This window comes from Ostrea edulis, chromosome 6 (genome assembly GCF_947568905.1).
Source record: "Ostrea edulis chromosome 6, xbOstEdul1.1, whole genome shotgun sequence".
Classification (NCBI taxonomy): domain Eukaryota; kingdom Metazoa; phylum Mollusca; class Bivalvia; order Ostreida; family Ostreidae; genus Ostrea; species Ostrea edulis.
The window spans coordinates 55,136,775-55,162,930 of NC_079169.1; the positions used below are offsets into that span (position 1 = coordinate 55,136,775).

Sequence of the window (26,156 nt, forward strand, 5' to 3'; positions counted from 1 at the left end):
GTTCTTACAACTTACGAGGTTCTCACCTTAGATTAATTTAATTGATAACAATTGTCATAAAACATATGTATAGATAAAATAAATACATGTACATATAGCAAAAAGTGAATTACTATCATGAGAATCTGCTTGAATTAAGTATAAATTTGTGAACAGCATTAAAAAATGTGCTTTTAGTTTCATTCCCCAAATTGTCACTGCCCCAAAGTAAAATCCGTGTATCAATAATAGATAATTCTTGTATTTGAAAAAGTTCGTTAAACATAACATTTCTTAATACTGAAAATCTTTTACAAACAAAGAAAAAATGATATGCATCTTCTCTCATACCACAATGACAGTTAGGAGAATTGACAATGTTTTTTCGGTGTAAATCATAATTAAGCAAACAGTTATGTCTTAATTTAGTATGAATTATATTTACTATTCTTTTGCCAAGAAGAAAATGTTTAGGCACTATTGAAATATTGATATTATTAGAAATGTTTCGATGGAACTGACATATAGAGGTTGTTTTCTTTGCTTCGTTTGTTAAAGAGTTCCATTTGCGAATGGCTTCTGGAAAAATGATTTATTATATATTTCTTGCTTAGTTCTAGGAGGTATATAGTCATATTCGTAACGAGTATTGTAGCGTGATGTATCCTTTCGAAAATTGTCAATGATATTACCTAAATATTGTGGTACAAGATTGAAGTGAATTTTATACATTGTCATTAATTTTGCGATTTCCGTTAAATGAAGAGGCGGATAAAATGTCTATAAGTCGCATTGTAAGATGTTAATGGGCTTCACTCGTCTCAACGGTCACACCGTACAACATATTATTTAGTACTATAGTATGTCCAACGACACCTCCTTTTCTGTGTCAGCCTCGACAACGACTACCGTAACTATATGAATCAGTTATACATTTATGTAACGAGTTCAAACCACTTACCGTCGTTTTTGAAAGTGGAAAGCAAACGGAGAGAGAAAAATGTTGCTTTTACACTTGCTTGAAAAATCTTAGATAGCAAAAAAAAAAAAAAAATAAAATAATAATAATAATAAAAAATACGGTAGTTCTGCCTAAACCCTAAAACAATGGAAGGGTGGAAGATTGGGGGGAGGGGTGTTAATCCTTCAGTATACGAGTTGAATTCATCGGTTCAAAACAAATTTTCATTTCCTTACAGTTGCTCCCATTATAATAACAATTATTCATCTTTTCCATCAAACTTTATATACCGGTACGTTATGATATAATATGTGGCCAAACTATTGCAGTACATGTATTTTCAGGTTTTTATACATGTTAATTTCTAACACAGTTGCACTACTTGTACAAGAGTAATTTTAAAGAAATTTTATCAATTCAAACCTATTCGCTTTGTTTCATAACTAGTCTTAAAGCTATGCCATATTCTTTGGATATTACCGTAGGAATAAAAAGCATGTATTTTATATCAAACTATACAAGTTCTACACTTTTCGCAAATTATATACACTTTATGTAAATTTAACTCAATCGGATTAAAAAGTAATCAAGCTAATTTCTTATTCAATTAGGTATTCTCCGAGTCGGATATAATTCGAAATATTTGTGATCACGTGACGTTGCATGTGGAATTTCGAAAGTAAACAACTACAAGGCAACGTAAAAGCTAAACTGGTACCCTGTTGACCTCGCTTAGAACTATCGTGTGTAACACCAATCAGCGGGGAACCAGTTTACATGAAAGCGTGTGCGGCCTGCAGGCTGTTGACGGGACACATTTAGCGATACAGACGGAATTAAACAGGGTATAGAGAACCACTTTGAGCAATAGAAGGAGGTTAAATCTTGTGTTTAACATAAAATCATCATTCAGTACGATATTTACCGTAACTCCCATGATGTTTCTATTAATATTTTTCTCGCGCGCTTGCGCACAATTACCATAAACGTCACTCCTTCATGAAAATGCACTAGAAAATCATCATTTTCTCCTTACATTCAGTAGACCAGAACCCAGTTGCATAAAAGTTGAGTTTAACTGACAGTTAAAGTCCGAATCGGCGAAGATGGAAAAACAGTTTATCACAAGATATCACAAGATTTTAACCATGTACGAATATGCTTCGGATGGAGCCATGTATATTACTGAAAGAAGAAGTTAACGTCTATTTAACGCTGTATAAATGTAAGAATTAATGACATTTAACTGTTAGTTAAAGTTAACTAACTTTTTGCAACTGGGTCCAGTGTTTTAGTTTTTCATACAGACCAAACTTTAGTTTAGTTTTTAACATCAAACAAAACACTGTTTAATACGGCACATACATGTATACACATGTACCTTTAAAGCATTAATATTTTATTAAACACACTGAAAATATCTCTTTATTTTGTTTTATTTTTTTTTTTTAATCAGTGTTAATATGAGAAACAATTGTTTCTGATTAATACAATTCAAGGTTATATTTGTGAAGAAAACCATATATAATGGGATTCAGGGTATTGCTTTTGTAAGGATATCCATTTTAGCACATTTCAATAATGAAATCAAAGAGATGATTTAAGTTTACTCTTTTTAAAAGTTCTTGCTATAAAGACGTCAGTTTTTTTTTTTAAAGCTATACTTGTTTGTATACAAGAATTAGCCAAGTGACGCATAATTTCGTAACTTCCTTTTCTGAAGAGTCCCAAAATTTTATAGTTTCCGATATTTTGTATTTTATTGATACACACCTTTTGTTTGTTTACTTCTTTGATTTACGTTTTTTTGTTTTTTTTTTTTAAAATGTTCACTCATATTGAGACGTCCCCAGCTGTAGGAGAAGTATAGGTACTATAGATTTAGACCTATGCTTAGCGATCAGGGTCTCAAGGGTTTTTTAATGTGCCAAGCTTAAACGCGACCTCCGTTTTCAAAGTCATATCCGCAATCTCCGTGACTCTCACTTATAATTGCCGAGCGTTTGACGAAGGATTTATTGTATATTGTTTAGCGTCCCTCTTGGGAATTTTTCATTCATAGGGATACGTCATCATTGCCGGTGAAGGGCTGAAATATTTAGGTCTCTGCTCGGCGCTTACAGCCTCTGAATTTGTATTATTTGTCTCAGTTTTCATAGTAAAATCTTCATGATAATTCGAACGAATTCGTCAGAGGAAGAACACATACGGTGTTAAAACTTCTTTCAAATCCATTTTATGTATTTAATACTAATACTATCTATATAAATTCTTCAACTTTTTGAACTATTAAGTATGATGTTTCCCTCAATGTTCAGGACCGGTTTAGTTCGGATCATATTCTGCCTGAGAAAGACGACTCACAGGACTACACACTCCTCAAGGCTGAGGAAAACGAATTCGGTACCATTCTGAAATTCTTCCGCATTCTGGACACATGCGACTCTAAGGATATAGCAGTTTCTGTAAGTTTTTTGAGAACATAAACGTCGGATCACTATTTCTTTCATATTTCATCGCAATGACGATTAAGAATGGATGGTTATTAATGGGAAGTTACAATCTTATTGTAGCATGACACATTAAGAGTAATTTACGCATACCATCCCGATGATCCAGATTCAGAGGATAGTATTCCTTACCATGGGGGATCCAGACGGGGATTTAAAAGTGTCCGCTTGTTGGAGGCCCGATCAAAGATCCCTCCCCTTCCAGAGGACGTAAAATATTTCGACTTCCTGAATGGCATTAATGGGGAAAACAACTTGGTATGTCTCACTACGCCAGGCCACAATTTGTGAAAAATTCCAAGTAGTTTAAATAATGACAAAATCTATCACAAACTTTTCAGAGAAATACGAATCAGAAAATCTAACACTGTATGATTTTCTTACAGTTTAAACTTCCGCCTAAGGATACTTTCTACCACTGCACTACGTTTAACATGCCTGATATCGGTGGGAAGCGTCATGTCATCAGAGTGAGTAGTACTCTTTATATCGAAGACTTCATAAATTTTTGAATAAAGATATCAATGGAATTAGAACTAAAAAAATTATTCCAGTATGATCCGGTTCTGACTCCAGGAAACGAGAAAATAGTCCACCATATTGTGTTATACCGGTGTAGGGGCGAGGAACCGAAGTATGCACATAAGGACTACGATTGTTACGGATTGACGAAAGAATATCGCCCCGAATGTCGATCCGTGTTCCTGATGTATGAAATTGGTGCTGGAGTAAGTCAGTTATCTTTTTTTAAATCAGAGACAAATCTACAAGTTTTCAAATTATATTTTATTAGATAAGAGGGGAACACCTTTTTTCTCGAATTGAGTAGTGGATAATCTGTGCGGGGCATTGGTCCTCTTAGGGCATGTCTGATTCGTTTTCAGTCCTAAATCATCGCTTTAACGCATGCAGCAAGTATAAGATCAAAAGACTGTAAAACGCCTCGGTACTCAAGTTCTGTTAAAAAAGAAGAATCAAATTATTCAAAGAATAGTTTATAAATACACTTATGTTATGTTATGAGATTGATCACTGTTCGTTATCTTCACCGATCACTGTACATGTTGGTTCAGTATTCCAATAAATATTTGAATTTTCCTTAGCTCTTTTAAGATGTTTAAGGCTTGTGTTTCCGTTTTAGTCCTTCATTTGGCCAGAATATACCGGATTGTCATTGGGAGCCGAAGGAGACCCGACATTCTTCGTTATGGAGACCCATTATTCCAATCCAGATTTAAGAGATGGTATTATCCAGATAAAGCTCCTCTAAACATTAATCTGTATGTACTAGTATTGACAATTACTAACATTTTATACACGTTACGTTTTATCTGCCCCTATTCCAGATATATTGGACAACTCAGGTATTCGAATCTTCTACACCAATCACTTGCGTCAACATGAGGCTGGTGTCATGGAAACAGGGATGGAGATAACGCTTACACAGTTTATTCCACCTCATGAGACCAGTTTCCTGTCTCAAGGGATATGTTCAACTGGATGTCTGAAACTGGTATGTAAAAGATAGGTACATGTACATATGTTTGCGAAAATAGTATTTGTTCGTGTAAATGTTAAATAACACAATTTCTGTTTTAGGGATTACCAAACGGCACTGACGAAATAAAAGTTTTTGCACTCTTTCATCACTCACATCTCCTAGCCAATGGAATGAAAACGAGACTCATACGTAATGGAGTAGAACAGCCGCCAATTGCAAACGACGAAAATTATGATTTCAATTTCCAAGCAGCTAATGTTTTGCAGAAAGAAATAACAATTAAATCAGTAAGTGTATGAGTCACAGAAATAACGCGTAATTATAACCACTACTTCACAACGAAATTAATTTACACTACTACAAGGGAAGCATTATTTACTTGGTTGCTTAGTTTTCTTGATCAATTACTCTTATTCATGATATCTATAGGCGCTACGTCAGTACGTGTGGCATTAATTTTGTACAGCTTCTTTAAACGGAAATTTTACACAATTTATATCAAATTTAAACAGAAAAAACCCCATAAATATAGACATTTTCACAGTATATTTCTATTTACATTTTCAATGTTAATGACTTTGATAGCTTTACAAATTGTAACTAAATGTTCTCAGAAGACAGTATCACCCGCATGCAAGTGTTTTGTCTTTGAATATACTTTCTATCGTACTTGTGTAACTAGCAAAGAAGTCACAGTAGTTACCACATAATATATCTTATACCATATATAACATATCTTATACCATATATAACATATCTTATACCATGTATAACATATCTTATACCATGTATAACAATTCTTATACCATGTATAACATATCTTATACCATATATAACATATCTTATATACCTTATCTTATACCATATATAACATATCGTATACCATGTATAACATATCTTATACCATATATAACATATCTTATACTATATATATTCATGTTGGATATATGTCATGATGCATTGAGTATTCTGTTGGGCAAGCGCTCTAGGGTCATCCAAATTTAAACCCATTACAAAATTGTTGAAATATATTCAAAACAATTGAGGTCCTGACCCCTAAATCATATATATTCCTGCTACACATTTCAAGATACACTGAGTATTTATATAGGCATGTGACCCTGGATCATTTTCACCTACTATAAATTTTTGATTGTTCAAATCTCTTTAAAATGGTGGGGATTCCGACCCTTAAAGCAAATATATTCTTGTTGCACATGACAAAATGCATCGAGCACCAGGTTTTCCACCCCATTTGCCCCTCAAGGTGAAAAAAAATCCGAAACTTACTGCACATCTAAAGAACACCATCAATTATATCCCAAAAGATGATTTAGCTACTGCTTAAAATGTAAGAGTTCTGGGAACAAGGTTTTTCTGCTGAAAAACGTCAACGATCAACCCCAGTTGGGCTCCAGTGTGAAAATGAAAATTCCAAAAACTTCCTGCACATCTACAGGACACCACCAATCGTCTTGCAAAAGATGATTTGGCTTATTGTACGGTGTAAATTGTAAGAAGATTTCTGGGAACCAGGGTTTTCTTTGTCCATTTGCCCCCTAGGTGAAAATGAAAATTCCGAAACCTTATTGCACAGCAACAGGATACCACCAAACATCTTCCAAAAGATGATGTGGCTATTGCGTAGAATGTATCAAGAGTTCTGGGAACCAGGTTTGTTTTTTAATATAGAAAAAGCATCATTTTTAACCCCCCATTTGATCCCCAGGGTAAAATTGAAAATTTCAAAACCATATTACACATCTACAGGACACCACCTATCATATTTCAAAAGATTGATTGGTTACTGCTTAAAATAAAAGAGAAGTTCGAGGAAGTAGAACGTGTGACAGACGGACGGACTATGGTACATAATTATGTAACAACAATATAACCAAACTGAAAGTGCGGGTATAATGATGATCATTTCCTCATGAATGCGTTGACGCTATGAAGACAGCGCGTATAATACAATACGTCTATTTTAACAGTTGGGAATTCCGACAGAAATAAGAGTAGAATGTAACTATGGGAATAAATTTCAATTTTGAAAATTCATGAGGGCGTGACTTGTCATGGAGCGTGTCATGAAGTAATTCGGGGTGAAATGTCGCAATACATGTACATACCCTCGTGTACTTTAAAAAATGAAATGCAGAATTTACACCGACTCCATCTTTCTTTTGACAGGGTGACAGTTTGATAATAGAATGTAACTATGAATCCACATCCCGGACCAATGTTACAATGGTAAGATTTTTAAATTTATTAATCACTTAATAAAATGCAAAAATAATCAATTCAATATGCTTGTCTATTATGTCGTTTTCTTGTTAAAGGGGCATGGACACGATTTGAGCTGAAAATTTTCAAATGTTATTTTCCCATTTTTATTGTTTACAATACTTAATTAAAGTATTTCTATTGGTCAACCAAATTTTGAATATCAGTTGTTGAGTTACAAGCGAGATACAAAGCTTACAATTCTTTGTTATGTAAACAAGGCTGTGTCATGTCTCAGTTTCCATATACATTGTTTAATAGAAAAGATTATGTTTAACACAAAATGAGAAGTGACAAATACTAGAAACTATTTAAATGTGTTCAGAATCAACTTGTAAATTGAAAACAAGATGTGTTTGTGAAACACAAATGCCCCCGATAATGGCCAATTCCGAAGATGGCCAAGGTCACAAGGGCAAATATCTTGGTACCAGTAGAAAGATCTTGTCAAAAGAAATGCCCATGTACAATATGAAAGCTCTAATATTTACCATTTAGAAGTTATGACCAATGTAAAAAAAAAAATTAAAGTAGGTCAAATGTCAAGGTCAAAAGGTTCAATACCAACGGAAAGATCTTGTAACAAGGAATACTCATGTGAAATATCAAAGCTCTATCTCTTACTGTTCAAAAGTTATTAGCAAGGTTAAAGTTTTCAAAAAGTAGGTCAAACTCCAAGGTCAAGGTCACAGGGTCAACAATGTTGGTACCCACGGAAAGGTCTTGTCACAAGGAATACTCATGTGAAATATCAAAGCTCTATCAAAACATTAAAAAGGAAAAAATAAAATTTGAAACTTTTTCACTCAAATCATGTCCTTTTAACGCCTTCGGGAATGTTTCTATGCAAACAACTGTATGTGTGTATATCTGCAGGGGGGACTCAGCATTAGGGAGGAGATGTGCCTGTCCTTCCTAATGTATTATCCTAGGATCACTGTCGACGCGTGTCTAAGCTCCCCCGCCCATGATGCGCCCTCTGATTTCGCCATCGATCAGATGACCTCCTATCTCAAACATGTGGACCACCATTACGACGAGCAGATGGGTCGACTCAATAGCTTGGTAAACCAGATCGATTGGAAGGACTCCCGTGTCAGGGATAAGTTCAAGAATAAATCTCGAATGTCCGGCTTTGATAACCAATGCTTCTATAAAGGCAAAAAGGTATTTCATCAGTTTTACCATTGACACCTTGCTATATCCATAACATTTCTTGCACGTAAAATGATTTGAACTGAAATTTAATGCGCGACATTTGCAAGTCTGTTATTTTCAAAATATTCTTGTAAGAATCGATGATTTTTTTCTTTCTATGCAACAGGTGCTTGGAGATTATTTCAGAAGACCTGAAGTGAAAGCTCCATACATTAAACCCAAGTCTAAGTGTGAGAATTAGGCATCCTGTGATCGCGTGGTTCAAAGACCCACAACATTTAAAACACGAATACTTACATGTTATGTTTACCAATGTATAGCATTTAATATACGGGTACTACTTGATAAATCATAAATACACTGTGCTTCACTATGCAACGATTCTGATTGATGCTCTGGAATAATAAAGATAATAAAAATAAATTTATTCCTGAATATCATGGTTTTCCAAATCGGTTTTTATATTAAATATACATAACTTATGACGCAAGTTTACATTCATGGATTAATGGGCTGCCTTATATACGAGATTCGTATACTACTGACACTGGACACAGGTCGGAATGTGCTCACTATTCAAATAATCACACATGTCCTTCTGTAAGCTGCATTTGGGTCGAATGTTGAACTCTGACCTCTGTGACCATGTAATGATCCCCGAGCTTCCACAATTCTTCTGTTTTCTTCTGTGAGTTTGCAGTAGTCTTTATGATTCTTTAATTTGTCCACGTTCCTTGAGAGTTCAAACAGGCACCAATTCACTAAATTTGCGGTGTTGAATGGCTGTGGAAAGATTTAAAATGACACAATGACAATAAACCACAATGGAGAAATCGTCCAAGTACATGTAGATTACTTGGTATATAAAAAAGACATTTCTCCACTCTTTATTTTGTATTGCTTACAGGAGTTATGAGATTGATCACTTTTCGTTATCTTCACCTTCATAGGAGTTATGAGATTGATCACTTTTCGTTATCTTCACCTTTATAGGAGTTATGAGATTGATCACTTTTCGTTATCTTCACCTTTATAGGAGTTATGAGATTGATCACTTTTCGTTATCTCCACCTTTATAGGAATTATGAGATTGATCACTTTTCGTTATCTTCACCTTTATAGGAGTTATGAGATTAATCACTTTTCGTTATCTTCACCTTTATAGGAATTATGAGATTGGTCACTTTTCGTTATCTTCACCTTTATAGGAGTTATGAGATTGATCACTTTTCGTTATCTTCACCTTTCAATAATCTACATTACCTGGTAACGACATTCCTACACGCGCCAGAAGAAAAGATATTTCAATAATCCAGATTACGTTATACAAGCTACAAAGATAATCTAATAATCCAGAATACTAGTACTAAATTCAGACATTTATAATCCATACGTACTTTACAAGCTAGAAAAGAAAGATAATTCAATAATCCAGAATCGTTAACTTAATACAGACATTTATCTAATCCAGTCGCATGCTTCAGAAGAAAAAAAATATCCAGTCACTAAGTTACAGTCGTTACACACATCTGAAGAAATATATTTCAATAATCCAAGTTACTTAATACAGATATTTCTATAATCCAGATTATTTAGTAAAGTACATGTAGTTTACACGTTACAGAGGAACGATATTTCAATAATCTACATTATTACAGACATTCCTAAATTTCAGACTGCTTGGTAACAGTTGTTCACAAAAGAAAGATAAAAATTCTTCCTATTATCTACATTACTCAGTAGAGTGGTCCATACGCTACAGAAAAAATGGCGTTTCTTTAATAAAAAAAAAGTGAAGATAACGAAGTGTTCAATATCATAAATCGTATAAAATATACAACATTAAAGACTTGGGCGGTCCTTCGGATGAGACCGTAAAAACCGAGGCCCCGTGTCACAGCAGGTGTGGCACGATAAAGATCCCTCCCTGCTCTAAGGCCGTAAGCGCAGAGCATAGGCCTAAATTTTGCAGCCCTTCACCGGCATTGGTGACGTCTCCGTATGAGTTAAATATTCTCGAGCGGGACGTTAAACAATATTCAATCAATCATAAGACTTGGGCAAACCTGGACCTCTGGGAAAACCAGAGGTGGGATCAGATGTCTAGGTGGAGTAAGCACCCCGTGTTGACCTGTCACACCCGCCGTGAACGCTATATTTTGATCATAACCGATTGTTTGTTTGTTTTACGTCTCGTGGAGAAATTTTCACTCATATTGAGACGTCACCAGCTGTAGGGGAATTGCTACAAATTTAGACTTATGTTTAGCGCGTCCGGCCGTAGCCCAATAGTTTTGTTTTGTTTACGTAATCCCGTACAACAATTTTGTTTTGTTTATGTAATCCCGCACAAGAGTTTTGCTTTGTAACCCTGCTCTAATCTGCGCAGAAAAATACCCAACAAAATATGTTTTGCTTGTTATCCATCTTCCCGATTACTTAACATGTTGTGAGGTTCCTCAATTGAATTGGGTTTTCATAGCAATCATAAAATAAGATTGAACGCAGGCGTCGTGGTTTTCATGTTTTCACCAATTCAAAGTACCAGTCTATTTTTAATACATCTTGAGAGAAATACAGGATTTTTGTGCATATCTTTCGTAAAATTCACCTATTCTTTCCCTAAAGTAAGAACATCAAATGATGAGTCTCTCCATTTTATTTAAAAGACTATAGATTTCATTACTTATACCCTACCTGAAAATAGAATATTTTTATTCTCCGTGAGTTTAAGCCTTACCTGAATACCGAGTAAGATCTGAAATACTAGATCCGCCCTCTTCTTAAGGGTCCACCCCTGAGCTTTCCTCGCTATGCAGTACTCGCACATTGATAGCAGCCGTTTCTGACAGTACATGTCAGCTAGTTTCAACACCTCAAACACGTCAACGTTCTCAAAATTAGCATGGTCAGAGTACATGTACTCCAAAAACGAGAGAAAACTCTCCGGGGTAAAATTTGGGATTTCTATTTCCGTCAGGTCAGGTTTCGATTCTTTAAAGTTCCCTGAAAACATTCTTCTCATAACTTCACATCTAGTAGAAAGTATTACTTTATTGGCATACAGTCTTTTACCTGCATAATGAATAAAAGAAAACTATTAGTAATAATGAAATAGCAAATCTTGATATCATCACATCTAAAGAACGTTTTCACTCTCTTTAAAATTTCTATTAACCTTTTTTTTTTTTTTTTTTTGGTTGCCTTTTTCACATTTTAGGTGTACATACCCTTTAAGATAAACACAACATCAGCAGTATCTACACAGTTAAAAAATAAATCTCTCATTCTCTGTCCAGTCTTGTCACAAACAGCACTGCCGAGACTTGGATTGAGAAAGTCTCTTTCATTCAAAATGTTTTCACAAACAGATTTCAAGTCAGTCAATTCAAACATCCTGGCAACATTGATCAGGTCCATTGCTATCTCACGTCCTTGCTGTTCCTTGTTGAGTTGAGACACAGAACCTGAAAAGTTTGCAATGCTATGACCATCATGCCGTTAAAAGAAAGGTAATAATTATATGAGTTATTATTATCAAGGTTTTATCAAGAGTTGTGAAACAAGAGGTATTTTCGTCATACCAGTGTAGAGAAATTCAATGAAAATTTTGAACACTTCCGGCGATATGGAGCTATCAATCTGGATTGTAGTATGTCTGGATTCCCGATCTCCGGTGAACGAGACTACTGGTGAGGGTATACTGGTAAATACCTAAATGATGTATCAAAAAATCTTAATATTAAATACCTTGAATGTATTCGTTGCCAATGCATATAAGAGTGGGTGTTTCTATCGTTCCTTTTATGTGTATATACCATTGCATATTGTCAATCTTCATAACATATACATAAGAAATAAATTTCATTTTTGAAAGTACATGTGACGTGACCGGTAGACATGGGATGCTTACTCCTCCTAGGCGCCTGATCCATATCCAGGGGTCCATGTTTGCCCAACTCTTTATTTTGTATTGCTTATAGGAGTTATGAGATTGATCACTGTTTGTTATCTTCACCTTTCATGAGGGTACTGGTATGAATTACAATGCTTCACATCGGCAAACTCTTCATGGTGCGCATTAGCAGTTTATGTATTTTCCAAATATTATATTTCTTATATTTACATTCTACATCGAAATTCCCAGCCGTTAAAATCGACGTACTACACTTATCAAACAGTTCTGTATTCATACGATCATCGTTTAAAAATGCCTATCACTACAATTTTTATTAAATTAGAAATTAACTGTAAATATACAAATATGAACACAAAGACCAAACAGCAATTAACTTAGGATATTTATACGGACTACATGTATTATTTAGTATTCATTTCCATGATTAATTACACACCCAATTTGTTCTTTTATTAACCCCCATTTGAAATATTTTTGCGAGTTTTATAGAAAGGATATGTAACAAATTCCCTTGTTGTAGACCTAATACAAATTAAAGAATATCATAATTACCACAGGCACCTGAAATATGGATATTACTACCCCCCCACCCCCCTTCATGATATTTTTTTTTTGGTGGCAATAATTTTTCAGAAATGTGTGAATTCCCTGTCTATCTCATCCCTCTTTCGATTTATGTAATCGTTTCACGCTTTTTGTAAGCTTTAGAGATTGTCCTTCTACCGGTATTTTATTATACTGGTAGAAGGACAATCTCTAAAGCTTACAAAAAGCGTGAAACGATTACATAAATCGAAAGAGGGATGAGATAGACAGGGAATTCACATATGTCATAGAAATTATTGTCACAAAATAATATTATAAAGGGGGGTGTAGTAATATCCATACTTCAGGTGCCTGTTATAATTATATGAACCTAAAGGTGTGTACAGCGTGACAGTTACTAGAGTTAAAATTCACATATATATATATAGAGAGAGTTAAAATTCACACACACACACACACACACACACACACACACACACACACACACACACATATATATATATATATATATATATATACATATATATATATATATATATATATATACACCTATCACTGAACTGGTAATGACTGACCTTTTCTGTCTGAAATAGTCGACAGAAAAATCCCGATGCTGAACAGAGAACAACTTGGTGCGCCATCAGCTGCTGTTCTTGCAGAAGAAATGTGACGTCAAAATGACTGCCATCTTTGAAAGCATCTAGCCAATTTTCAGAAAATGTGGATGATTCAATTTCAAACTCTGGAGGAATATCTAAAAAAGCATTACGAAATAATTCATAAAAATTTACAATCATTGATCGTTGATTATTTAGTCATAATTTTCCACCATTATATTAATCTTGGAGTGTTTAATTTTATGTACGAATAACAAAAAAACATGCAACGCTCAGACTGCAAAATATGCCCTTCCAATACATTCAGTAGTACAGTGGTAATCAAAGAAAAGATAAACATCGAAACAAAAATGTTTGTGAAATAGAATGAAACAATAACCCGTGGTTTGCGACGATGCTGACAGTGCTCTTTTGACACCTTTTCTAATGTCGGAGTCGGAGAGTATCGATAATTGTTAGCTCTAAAATGGTTTTGCTTAACACAGAATTGAAGATTTCACTTTCATAAAGCATTAACTCCGGAGGCCAAAAATAATAATTTTTAAAACTATATTTGATATCAAAACCCCGATGACCCTAGCCTTATTACTACCTACACTGTTTCTCCTTCATTATTACTATAAAAGTATGAGCTTGACCTTTGATCTTCATGAATAAAGGACATCTCACTATGGGGAACATATGTACCTCGTTTTATTTAGTACTTCCCACAAGGTGCTAATGCATAAACAAATAACAGACACACAGAAAGTCTGCACCTTACTCCAAACAAAATGTCCAAGGGCCACATCGCTCACCTGAGTCACTTGGCTCATATTTAAAGATTTTCCCTATATATTTGTATGCAAAACTTTGATCCCCCCTTGTAACCCCATCCTCCCCTGGGGGCCATGATTTTAACAAACTGAAATCTGAAATATGTCAGAAAGCTTTCATGTAAATCTCAGCTTTTCTGGCCCAGTAGTTCTTGAGAAGAAGATTATTAAAGATTTTCCTTATATATTTGTATGTAAAACTTTGATCCCCTATTGTGGTCCCATCCAACCCCCGGAGGCCATGTTTTGAACAAACTTGAATCTACACTATATCAGGAAGCTTTCATGTAAATTTCAGCTTTTCTGGCCCAGTTGTTCTTAAGAAGAAGATTTTTAAAGATTTTTCCTATATATTGCATGTAAAATTTTGATCCTCTATTGTGGCCCCATCAACCCCCCGGGGGCCATGATTTGAACAAACTTGAATCTGCATTATGTCAGGAAGCTTTCATGTAAATATCAGCTTTTCTGGCTCAGTGGTTCTTGAGAAAAAGATTTTTCCTATATATTTGTATGTAAAACTTTGATCCCCTATTGTGGCCCCATCCAAGCCCCGGGGGCCATGATTTGAACAAATTTGAATCTGCATTATGTCAGGAAGCTTTCATGTAAATATCAGCTTTTCTGGCTCAGTGGTTCTTGAGAAGATTTTCAAAGATTTATCCTATATAATAGTATGTAAAACTTTGATCCCCTATTGTGGCCCCATCCAACCCCTGGGGGCCATGATTTGAAAAAATTTAAATCTGCACTATGTCAGGAAGCTTTCATGAAAATTTCAGCTTTTCTGGCCCAATGGTTCTTGAGAAGAAGATTTTTAAATGACCCCACCCTATTTTTGCATTTTTGTGATTATCTCCCCTTTGAAAGGGACATGGCCCTTCATTTGAACAAAATTGAAAACCCTTCACCCAAGGATGCTTTGTGGCAAGTTTGGTTGAAATTGGCCCAGTGGTTCTTGAGAAGAAGATGAAAATGTGATAAGTTTACGACGACGCCAGACAACGGACAAATTTTGATCAGAAAAGCTCACTTGAGCCTTCGGCTCAGGTGAGCTTAAAAGCAAATTCTCTATGATGGTTGAACGTGTGTATCAAATTTGATTATCCTCATTAGTTCTGTTTCTTCATGAATCTATTTTGTGTATACACAATTACCCTTTAAGTTTGATTCTGACGTTTGACCTTGAAAAGCAAAAGGATTCTTCCTTTAAGAATTTATCTTAGCTTTATGGCCATGTAAGTTTGTTCTTGAATTTTTAACCTATAACCTTGAAAAACGATAGGCTCTTTCCTCTAATCATATGGAGCAGTGTACCGTAATTGATAATCCTAGCCTTAAAAGGACGTGTTTTTTTCCAACCACAAACAAGTGTTGACAGACGGGCAGACAAACGGATGTACTGCGCCGTATCATACCACAGGCTAATACAATGAATAAACACTAGTGTGCTTTATTGTCTAGACGTGTACATGGCTAAATTCAAATAATAACTATACAAATGTAATAAAAAGACCCACCTGCAGGTTTGACCATTTGTATGTGCATGTATGATCGGGACCTGCTGGGCACGCAAGGACAAATCGGCGCCGAATTTTCTCTTTTGTCCAAGTTCAGATCGGCATATCGGACCTAAATATTAAGTTTGTTTTTTCTAGTTACATAGAAATATCATCACTATAAGGTCTATCATTCTGATCAATACTCGTCGTACAGTTTTGTGTCTATAGTGAGAGAATTCTTGTAATTTTCAACGCTAATTAAAAAAAACCTGTAGCTGTACAAGTGTTGAGAATAATATAATGTGTTACTCTTTTATGGTCTTTGGCAAACTTACTGCTAACTTGAAGCACTCTGTAACTCCCTCTGTCGAGAGGGCGCTCGTCTCACAATATAGACAGCCATGTTGCTCAGCAACTGCGTTTCCTTCCTCAAACGTCACGTGGTTAGCTGTTGTCGAAACAGAGGGGTAATACCGAAGATCTGCAAACAAAATAAAACTCCATGTTGTCATAAGTTACATTTCTCTAGAATTATGTAGTTTGATTATGAGCTGGATACATGTATGAATATCTGGAAGAGAAGATTTGAAACTTTTACCTATTTTACAGGCCACTAGGACCGTCGGCACAAACGGAAAGCTGGCTTTGAGTTGTGGAAGCCATTTATGAGTCAATGTGTTGAAAGATTGCCGGTTGTCCACGGCGAAGCACAGCATAAACACGTCTGTGGTGTGGCTGGGGATGGTGGAATGGAGCTGTTCACAGCGTTCTATCTGTAACAGCCAAGTGTAATTATACAGATTAAGCGTTCTATCTGTAACAGCCAAGTGTACTTATACAGATTAAAACTGGAGAAAAGTAGATTTCACATTGAATATAGTCAAGAAATGGCAGACTCGGTCATTCTGTGACTTAATTTGTAGTCCCAATTCAGTGATTTTTTCACATATTGAAAGATTCAGTTTCGTCGTGCAGATATCATGGATTTATACAGTGTGTTAAACGTGTTTATAATGTAGATCTATAAATATTAGATAAATTCCTGGTGCATCTTTTTAAGCCATGTACAGTACATGTAAAGCCAATTAAGGTACATGTAGTGGCAACGACCATTAAACATTTTGACAGAGAAACGAGCCTCTCGATTATCGATTTCAGTCATACCTTTTCCGTGTCCCAAACAGAGAAGGTGTAGGATTTCCCGTCAATCCGTGTCCGGACAATTGTTGGATCTGCCAATCGTGGAACTCTCCTGTATGGATATTTGTGCTTAGTTTTCACCAGAATGAGACTGGTTTTCCCCACAGAATCCCCACCCAGTACCACAACTTTCAGACAGTTTTCCATTCCTAAAATATGCACAAAAATTACAAATGAGCAGGTGCGCGTTCGATCACACTGGGGCTAGAAGACTTGGGGAACTGGCGATCAACTCAACTCAATCATGACCCCAAATGATTACTTTTCTGTTTATATTGATCCCAATGGGCAACGGAAACGCTTATTAATTGTGTTCAATAGCAGTGAGAAAAACAGCGATTCCCTGTTGGTAAACAAGTCCAAATTTCTTTGTTGACAATCACAACAACCTCTGCGTCTTCAGGATGGATTATGTTAATCCATTGTATGATAAAAAGCCTTAGTATTAGGTAAACTTTAGAGCTGAGGGTCAGTTACCTACTTACAATGTAAAATGGGACATAAGGGCTGCTCGCAGATATTTGGAGGCAATGGGCATTATGGTCCGTCATATATGATGCGTACATGTATACATGTACATATATAGTACATTATACAAGTACGTTACATATAGTCGTCCCTTTCCGTGGACATTCAAAGACACAGGTCAATGCCATCTTCCTGCATTTTAATTTGATACGTGTGTCTGTTTTTATTCCATTATAAGGCAATGGACACAATGAAAATAATTATCACCTTCATTTATAATCAGCAACACCTTCCCCATCTTACCTTTAATTATATGTACAAATTTAATTTCAATACTTTTGGAAAGGTCTCACAAATTCGATATCTAAATGGATCGATACATCGAATGTTGTTCTATGTACATTGTGTGTAACCAACAATGTTTACTCCGACCAAGTACATGTATACATACACATGTACATATAAAGTCCAGTCGGCCAAATTGTCCCTGCGGTTATTTATTATTGTCATGGATAATTCATTTCACAGGTGTAGAGTTATCTTTCCTGTGTTTACTACTGCAAAGGTAATTAGTTATATATGTCTCTGTGAACACGAACATAGTGCAACACGTGAGAAAGGGAATCACCTACACATATACACATAATATTACATGTAAAACACAGTCTGGACACAGCAATCTAAATACACGTACACTTGTGTCACATGTAACTCGACACATTTGACCTGCGCGGGAGGAAAACACCTGTTATAGAAAGGACAAGGTAAACATAGGTGTACAAATATTAATGTCTGGGTGGAAGTGTCTCGCATCTTGGACCCACGCAAACGTGTTACCGTTCCCAACAGTAATTCGTGAAACGTGTGTAATCAAAATAGATACTTCAAAATAGATACTTACATGTCACATCGCCGTTGTCATCTTTCTCAATTAAATTGGGTCACTGGGTTAAGATTTTTTTTAAAAAATTCCGACTAAAAGTTGAACTTCCGACGGCGCCACATTTCAGCTTGAGGAGTGTTTCGTTGTATGCAGTTACAGATCACATTTAGACAATGTTTCTTGACAGGGCATGTTACCACCTGAAACGCTTCACCAATTAAGAGGCTATTTATGCGTATAGTACTGGGTCGGTTTCAATTTATCTATTTCTTTAGACAGCCTATCAGAATTGACATCTATAAAATATGCATAAACAAATACATTTACATGTAATATACCACTGACACTAATAATTATTTTGTCATAGGGTTAATATTGTTGCTTTACATTAAAATTTCCTCGTTTCTCCCATTTTATTATTATCATTACTTAGTATTTGTCTTCAAATACAAGTGTCTCAAATGTTTGTAAAATGGACGTTCCAGTGTCGTGAAATTCATCTTTGACAGAGTCATTCTTGGAATAAAGCGAACATACTCTTGATTTATATATTATGCCACAAACTTCTATATTCAGGTTGTGGCCATCGATGGATACCCACGGTTGATTACACATTTTACGTGATAGAGAGAAGAACGAATCGTAATTAATTATGGCTAGCTGTTCGAAACCTTTATACAAATATAGTACTCCGTTGTACTTAACATCTTGATAGGTTTAGTAAATCAAATCATCCACAAAATAATGGCATATAATCAGATTGAGAGAATGGTAAAGTGGCTATTTTGGAAGACTTTTGTTGGTTGGCTGCTTGTTTGTTTTACGTCCCTGTCGACAATTGTTCAATCAAATTCAGACGTCCCCATCACTATACCTTGCGTTTACGGCCATAGAAAGGAGGGTTGTTTAACGTGCCAACGCCTACCGCAGCACGGTTTTTTTTAGATCATATCCGTAAAACTCGTGATTCTCATGCACTTCTAAATGCCGAGCGTTTGGTGAAGGAGCAATAATTATAGGTTATAGACTTTGTATGGGAAAATATGACGACCGAGTTTTTTGGCGCGTAGACGGACCGAGCTTGCGAGGTCCGTCCGCGACAAAAAACGAGGTCGTCATATTTTCCCACACAAAGTCTATAACCTTTTTATTATATACTTTCAATTTCATTTAGAAACTATCAGTAATTTATTTTTAACAATTTCTTTATTGATTTATCTAGTAAAAGATGAAAAACACGAAAACTTTGAAAATTAACGACGTAGTAATTTGCTTTTGTATTGATTGTGACGTAATGTTTGCGGTCCGGAATGTTTCAGGGCATATATCACACGATGTATGCCCGCAAACTTTTAAAGAAAAAAGAAGAGATGAAATTGAAGGTATATAATAACTATGTATATGTACCTAATAGTATGTTGACGCGGCCATTACATGAGCGAGGCTCGAACTCACGACCTTCCGATTACGAAACGAACGCTCTACCACGAGCTACTGCGATTGGCGGAAGACTTTGATACAAGAGAAAAAGTAGTTTGTCAAAGAATATAAGCTATAGGTTAATTTATTTACATGAATATTTGTGTTATATATTTTATATTTGCATTAAAATTGAATATCTATTCATTAAACCTTACTAATAATGATAAAAAATTGTCATACTATTCTGTTGATATACGGCCTAGATAAGCTTTGAACAGTGCTAATTTGAAAACATTAAAAATTTTAATTCCCGCCATCTATAGAGGCTGCCATGATGTGAAACTCTTTTGTATTCAAGACCACAAAAATCAATAATTTTGACGTCACACCGTCTGTTCCGGTCTTGATGAGATCCTAGATGAGCATGTGATATGGTAGATTTTACGAATAAATAGGTTGATGCCTTCCTGTCAAGCTGTTAATTGCACTAATGCAAAGGGGAGATGTGAAGAAAAAAATTCTCGAAAGTCCTGACCCAACTAAGTCATCTGAAAAGAAAAGACTAGTATGTAAACTGTGGATCCATCATTTGCGTAATGACAAGTTGAGGTTCAGGACTGCGACTCGAATGAACGTCTTCTTTTCTCAATTCCCTCTTGCGAAAGAACGGACTCAAATCTATACATCCAAACTTAACTTAATTGTTCGTGACTTATCATGTTTATACTAGTGCTGCTGATGAAATAAACCGGAACCGACGGTGTAACGTCATAAATTATACTTCAATGGCCGCTCTCTTAGCGGCAGGTAATTTAAAATACAGTGTATATGGTAGATTAATATTGATTTAATCGTTCAGCAAGGATTTTTGTTGTTAAAGACTGTCATTTACGATCTCAGTATGTAATACTTTATTCATAAAAGCAACAATGTGGTTAGGGTTGCCTTTCCCATTAATTATGAAACAAAGATCTACATTATCACTATACTTCTAGATGCCAAAAATTATCACACACACCCCCGGGTCACTTTTATGTATACGGCATAAACATCTATATGTATAAGCAAGAACACGATATTACCACATCCACTTGAGATTTTGTGCAGTTAATCAAGGATGCATTCATGTACATGTATGTAAAACGTCCTGAAAGTAATTTCAGCCAATTGGTCTCAAATAAATTAGGAATATTTTAACCACATATATTCATAACCAAACAAACAATGAATGAATAAACATTTTCCCTCGTCATCAGGGGAGTCTGAAGGTAGTATTATATTTTGTTTGCACCCTGTAAAGGCAAACCCCTCTGCTTCTCAAATGGGACTTAACGTCAACAAAATAAAACGACGTCAATGCTCAAATATAGTTATTGTCGCTGATTACTCAAAATATGAACGGCAATAGACATATCTTTTATATTTTTAAGGAATGATGCCCATGATATATACATTCACTTTTAACATCAAAAACTAATTTTCGAAACAAATCAGGTAAGGGGGGTGCTTGGAGTGGCTCATTTTATCATCAAGAAGAGTGCAATTGGACAACAAACACTTCCTCTACATTCCTTCTCGATCCAAAGTGAAGTCGGTCAAGCATCAAATACTGAGTGTTTTTGTTGTAAACATGTTAAATTACAATTAGATTAAAAGAAGAAAAAAGGAACAGGTGTGTGAATCCATTCAAAGGAAAAACAAAATATTCATATTACGTAATATTACACAGCTATGAGTGTTTATTGCATAAGTATACAAAAAGTTCGGAAACAAATTCATATAGTTTACGAATTCCTCTCCTAATATATTAATTGCAATTGTCATATGAATATACATAGAGAATGACCGTATATATCACACTCTACTTTCTCGGTCAATACGATGCTTTGGCTACCCTCGAAGTACAATATATTGACCTCCAGGCTCGATTAATATTGTACTTCGAGGGTATCTTAATCATCGTATAGACCGAGAAAATGTCAATAACTATTTTATGATACGACTGAATAATTCCAAAACATCAAAACTGACTATAGTATTGCCTACAAAAACTTCCTGTTCCCTTGACAGATTCACCATGCAAGCATATAAATATGATGCAATTATGCGCAGGATAGTGCAAACTGAGTTGATGTGAGCAGTATATTTGAGTATATTGTCTATGTGAACTCAATGTAGTTTTACCAATTCTAACATTTTCTAGAAGATGGCCAGGAACTTGGAGAAACGACTGAGAAAATAACTTTGACTTTCTTTGATATATGTGCCCAAGAGCATAAATTTGATTTTGATGGGTTTAAAATCATTTGATTTTGTACAGCTGTACATATCAACTCTTAATTCGACAAATATCTCACTGAAGGCGCTCCAGTGGTGAGTACAGGTGATAAATTATTGGTACTTGTATATAACGTCCTATCACCAGCAAAAAAGATCTAGCTCTCAATGTTCAATAATATTGATTGGTTGGTTGAATTTTGTTTAATGTCCTTCTCGAGAATATTTCACTGGCCTATGCTCGGCGCTTACGGCCTTTGAGCAGGGAGAGGTCTTCATCGTGTCACACCGATTTTGACTACGGATAACTCCGTTTACCTGATCCGGATATAGGGCTCACGTTGGGTGTGACCAGTCGACAGGGGATGCTTACTCATCCTAGGCACCTTATCACACCTCTGGTGTGTCCAGGGGTCCGTGTTTGCCCAACTCTCTATTTTGTATTGCTTATAGGAGTTATGAGATTGATCACTGTTCGTTATCTTCGCCTTTCATCTAATTTGACACGGGGCCTATGTTTTACGGCCTCATCCGAAGAACCGCCTCATATAGTTGCCTCTTACGACAAGCAAGGGGTACTCGGGACCTATTCTAACTCGGATCCCCGCGGGGTCCTGCGTATTTGAGGCATGTTTTTCAATTACTTATAGTTTTGAAAAAGTTGTTCGGTACGTTTTTGGGTAAGATTCTTCTTCTTCTTTTGTGTGTATGTGTGTGTGTGTGTATGGGTGGGTGGGGGGGGGGGGGGGCATATTTTGGCTAATGTATCTTTTATACTTGAAGGAAAATGTCTGTGTTAATACTGACATTAATGATGAAAGTTTGAGGCGACTCGGACCATTATAATTGAGTTATGCCATAAACAGTGATCAATCTCATAACTCCTATAAGCAATTACCGGTATACAAAATAGAGAGTTGGGCAAACACGGACCCCTGTACACACCAGAGGTGTGATCAGATGCCTAAGAGGAGTAGGCATCCCGTGTCGACCGGTCACCCCGCCGTGAGCACTATATTTTGATCAGGTAAACGGAGTCATCCGTAGTCAATATCAGTGTGTCAAGAACGGCCTATCAATCCGTTTGAGACAGCATTTGACACATTGAAAGGTTGTATTAGCAATCAGGTAAACGGAGTTTGTTTTGATAGATTGTTTAACGTCCCATTCAAGAATTTTTCACTCATATGGAGACTTCACCATTGGCAGTGAAGGGCTTCAAAATTTAGGCCTGTGCTCGGCGCTTATGACTTTTGAGCAGGGAGGGATCTTTATCCTGCCACACCTGCTGTGACACAGGGCCTCGGCTTTTGCGGTCTCATCCAAAAGATCGCCCCATTAAGTCGCTTCTTACGGCAAACAAGGGGTACTGGAGACCTATTCTAACCCGGATCCTCACGGGACCCTAGACAGGGTGTTGATTGGTTAGTTGTATGAAAGGCGAAGATAACGAACAGTGATCGATCTCATAACTCCTATAAGCAATTCAAAATAGAGAGTTGTGCAAACACAGACCCCTGGATATACCAGAGGTGGGACGAGGTGCTTTGGAGGAGTAAGCATACCCTGTCGACCGGTCACGTGCACATCCGCCGTGAGCCCTATATGTATGATCAGGTAAACGGAGTTATCCGTAGTCAAATTCAGTGTGCCAAGAACGGCCTAACAATCGTCAGACAGCAGTTGACCCAATAATAGGTTGTATTGGCAAACTAGATCGTTATAAGTACCATAGAATTTGCAAAATGTTGACTTTGAACGAGACTGTTGAAACCCCTGTACCATCAACTTGTTTGTCAGTAGCCTCAGGCTACTAGACTGCCTCGATTTAAAAATTATCCATACGCAGAACAAGCTCTTGCGTATCGAATCAGTAGAGAGATATAAACACCATATGCAGGTGATAATAGAATATTGCTACATAAATACAGGAAGTTGCCGACGGACAACCTGAAACCTTTGTCATAAAGTTAAGTTGTTAGTTTGCCGATAATATTTACTTTCAATAAAATATCTAGGTATGAAGCAGAAACGGACGACTCCGTGGTGTCTTTTATTTCGAGTTCACTGGGATATATCGAATCGATATATGAATGAAAATTATTATTGTTGATAGATAATACATATGTACGTCGTCGATATATCTAAATGTCGAATTGAAGGCCAAAGCAAGAGACTTTTTCTTCTCGCGTAGAAGTTTCTGAATAAAATCTTCTTCATAGGAATATAAAATAAAGTCAGCAAACAAAGAAGCACAATTCGTGTCAATGGGGATTCCAACAGACTGCTGGAAAACCTGATCACCAAGACCACGAAGATATTGTCAATGAGGAACTCCAGTATATTTTTTATTTCAACTTCAGAGTACGTGTGCGTTGCATCAGACAGGCGTTTAAAGTGTCCGTGAAGCCGTTTTCAAAGTGCTTCTTTAAATATTGTTTATATAATAAAGAACAGAAAAAAACAAGTCTGATCACTCAGTGCTTTTTAATATGCGAGTTATTGCACGAAATATCAAAATATTGCTAATCCACACCTTTACGATAACGAAAACGGGCTCTACCGGAAGTGACGCCAACTAACATCATTGGCGCCATTCTCAATGCAAAATTGGTAGAGCTCGGTAGTGATTATAACATCGAAATGGCTGTAAGAATAAAGGACGGATGTGCGTTGTGGCAGGTTGTAGCAAAAGACAAGCAGATGGAGTTTCGGTACATATTTTCCCAAAAGATCAGCGTCAGCGAGCAGCCTGGGTTCGTTTTGTAAAGCTAACAAGGGCAGACTGGCCTGGGCCATCGCAGTACACAGTGATTTGTAGCGAACATTTTAACGAGGATTGCTACGAGGCCCGTTTTGCGCTGATGAAAGACTTCGGCATTCCTGCGAATAAGTGTCTTCGTAAGGGATCTGTGCCATCGATATATCCTAAGCGGAAGAGGGATGAACTCAACGACGCCTTTCTTCAGTCTCCTCAGCTCACGACCCCCCCCGCCCGAACGAAGAGCATATGCAAAGCGCGCAAAAAACATGGTAATTTTCTTTTCTGTTCTTCGTTGTTGTTGTTTTTTTAATCAAACACACTCAGAAGTATTATTCCCACAGCGATGCAGGTTTCAACATAATAACTTTATAAACAATGTACATGTCTAGCTGAAAGTAGCCAATGTCTAATGCAATCATTTCCATTTACCATATGAAACAATATAAATCAATGTACAGTAACATGTTAAATACAAAGATGTCCTTTATTTTGACTTCATGAATTGCTGGACTTCACGCATCAGTGAGGCGAGACAGTGACACAGAAGTGCAGTGGGTACAATGCACCTGTCTCATAAGCAAATAGCATACCTATCTGATTATTTGTTGAATCTCATCTTCGTAATTAATTACTAATTTACTATACTTGCAAAAATTTGAGTGTAGGTAAACTTTTAGCTAAGGATCTATATGAGTTGCTTGTCAATTCATTATTCCTTTATTTAGACTATGGTGCTAAGTAAAACATTTTTTTTTTCATTAGGCAAAAAAAATTGAGATGGGATGCATGCTTATGTTTTCTACGTTTCTTGCTTCATTGTTGCTTTCATGCTCAGATTGAGGATTCGCGGGGGGGGGGGGGGGGGGGGGGGGGGGGGGTCCAGATCCCCACCCAGAATTTCCTAGACTTAGTACTGCATTTCCTCAAGCCTCAAGGATGTGGTTACACTTGTAACAATTGTTGCATTGGTTCATTATAGATACTGACAGAGTTGCTGTGTGACAACAATACAGAAATACCAGTAGAGGAAGACCTACAAGAGCATGTTGAGAGTCAGCAAGCACCCATTCAGGTATTCCTGTTTACATAAATCAATTTAAACCAGGGTTTAAACTTAACACCTGTTCACTCACCAAATGCAAGTGAAATTTGGGTTGAGCGTAGTAATGTAGAACAGGAAAGCCTCTACCAAAATTTTAACTTTCATGATCCCCAGGGTAGGGGTTCTGACTCCAGGATAAGACCAAATTTGGTATAGAGTTTTAAACATTCAAAATACATCCTCTTTCATGCTATTGATACTAAATTGCAAATAACAGATATTTAGAATGATTGGGTAGCCCATTAAGTT

At 36.2% G+C, this 26,156-nt stretch overlaps 2 protein-coding genes across 2 annotated transcripts in view; one reads left to right on the forward strand and one right to left on the reverse strand.

The window, feature by feature from the left end:
* LOC125683481 (DBH-like monooxygenase protein 1 homolog) overlaps positions 1-8,832 on the forward strand; it is a 9,581-nt gene extending 749 nt beyond the window's left edge. Inside the window, exons 2-11 of the mRNA XM_048924695.2 lie at positions 3,259-3,405; positions 3,514-3,708; positions 3,837-3,920; positions 4,005-4,178; positions 4,592-4,694; positions 4,797-4,963; positions 5,050-5,238; positions 7,142-7,201; positions 8,111-8,401; positions 8,559-8,832. Of these exons, the coding sequence (XP_048780652.2) occupies positions 3,259-3,405; positions 3,514-3,708; positions 3,837-3,920; positions 4,005-4,178; positions 4,592-4,694; positions 4,797-4,963; positions 5,050-5,238; positions 7,142-7,201; positions 8,111-8,401; positions 8,559-8,633 (1,485 nt within the window). The 3' untranslated portion in view covers positions 8,634-8,832. The remainder of the gene's footprint in view (positions 1-3,258; positions 3,406-3,513; positions 3,709-3,836; positions 3,921-4,004; positions 4,179-4,591; positions 4,695-4,796; positions 4,964-5,049; positions 5,239-7,141; positions 7,202-8,110; positions 8,402-8,558) is intronic.
* LOC125683482 (rho-related protein racA-like) lies at positions 8,801-18,605 on the reverse strand. Its single transcript, XM_048924696.2, has 10 exons — positions 18,361-18,605; positions 16,956-17,140; positions 16,390-16,564; positions 16,127-16,272; positions 15,810-15,921; positions 13,433-13,611; positions 11,977-12,106; positions 11,623-11,859; positions 11,133-11,467; positions 8,801-9,175 (listed from the first exon to the last, which is right to left on the reverse strand). Exons 2-10 carry the CDS (start codon positions 17,136-17,138, stop codon positions 8,969-8,971), a joined length of 1,704 nt encoding a protein of 567 aa, XP_048780653.1. The 5' UTR covers positions 17,139-17,140; positions 18,361-18,605; the 3' UTR covers positions 8,801-8,968.
* Between the last annotated feature and the right edge of the window lie 7,551 nt (positions 18,606-26,156).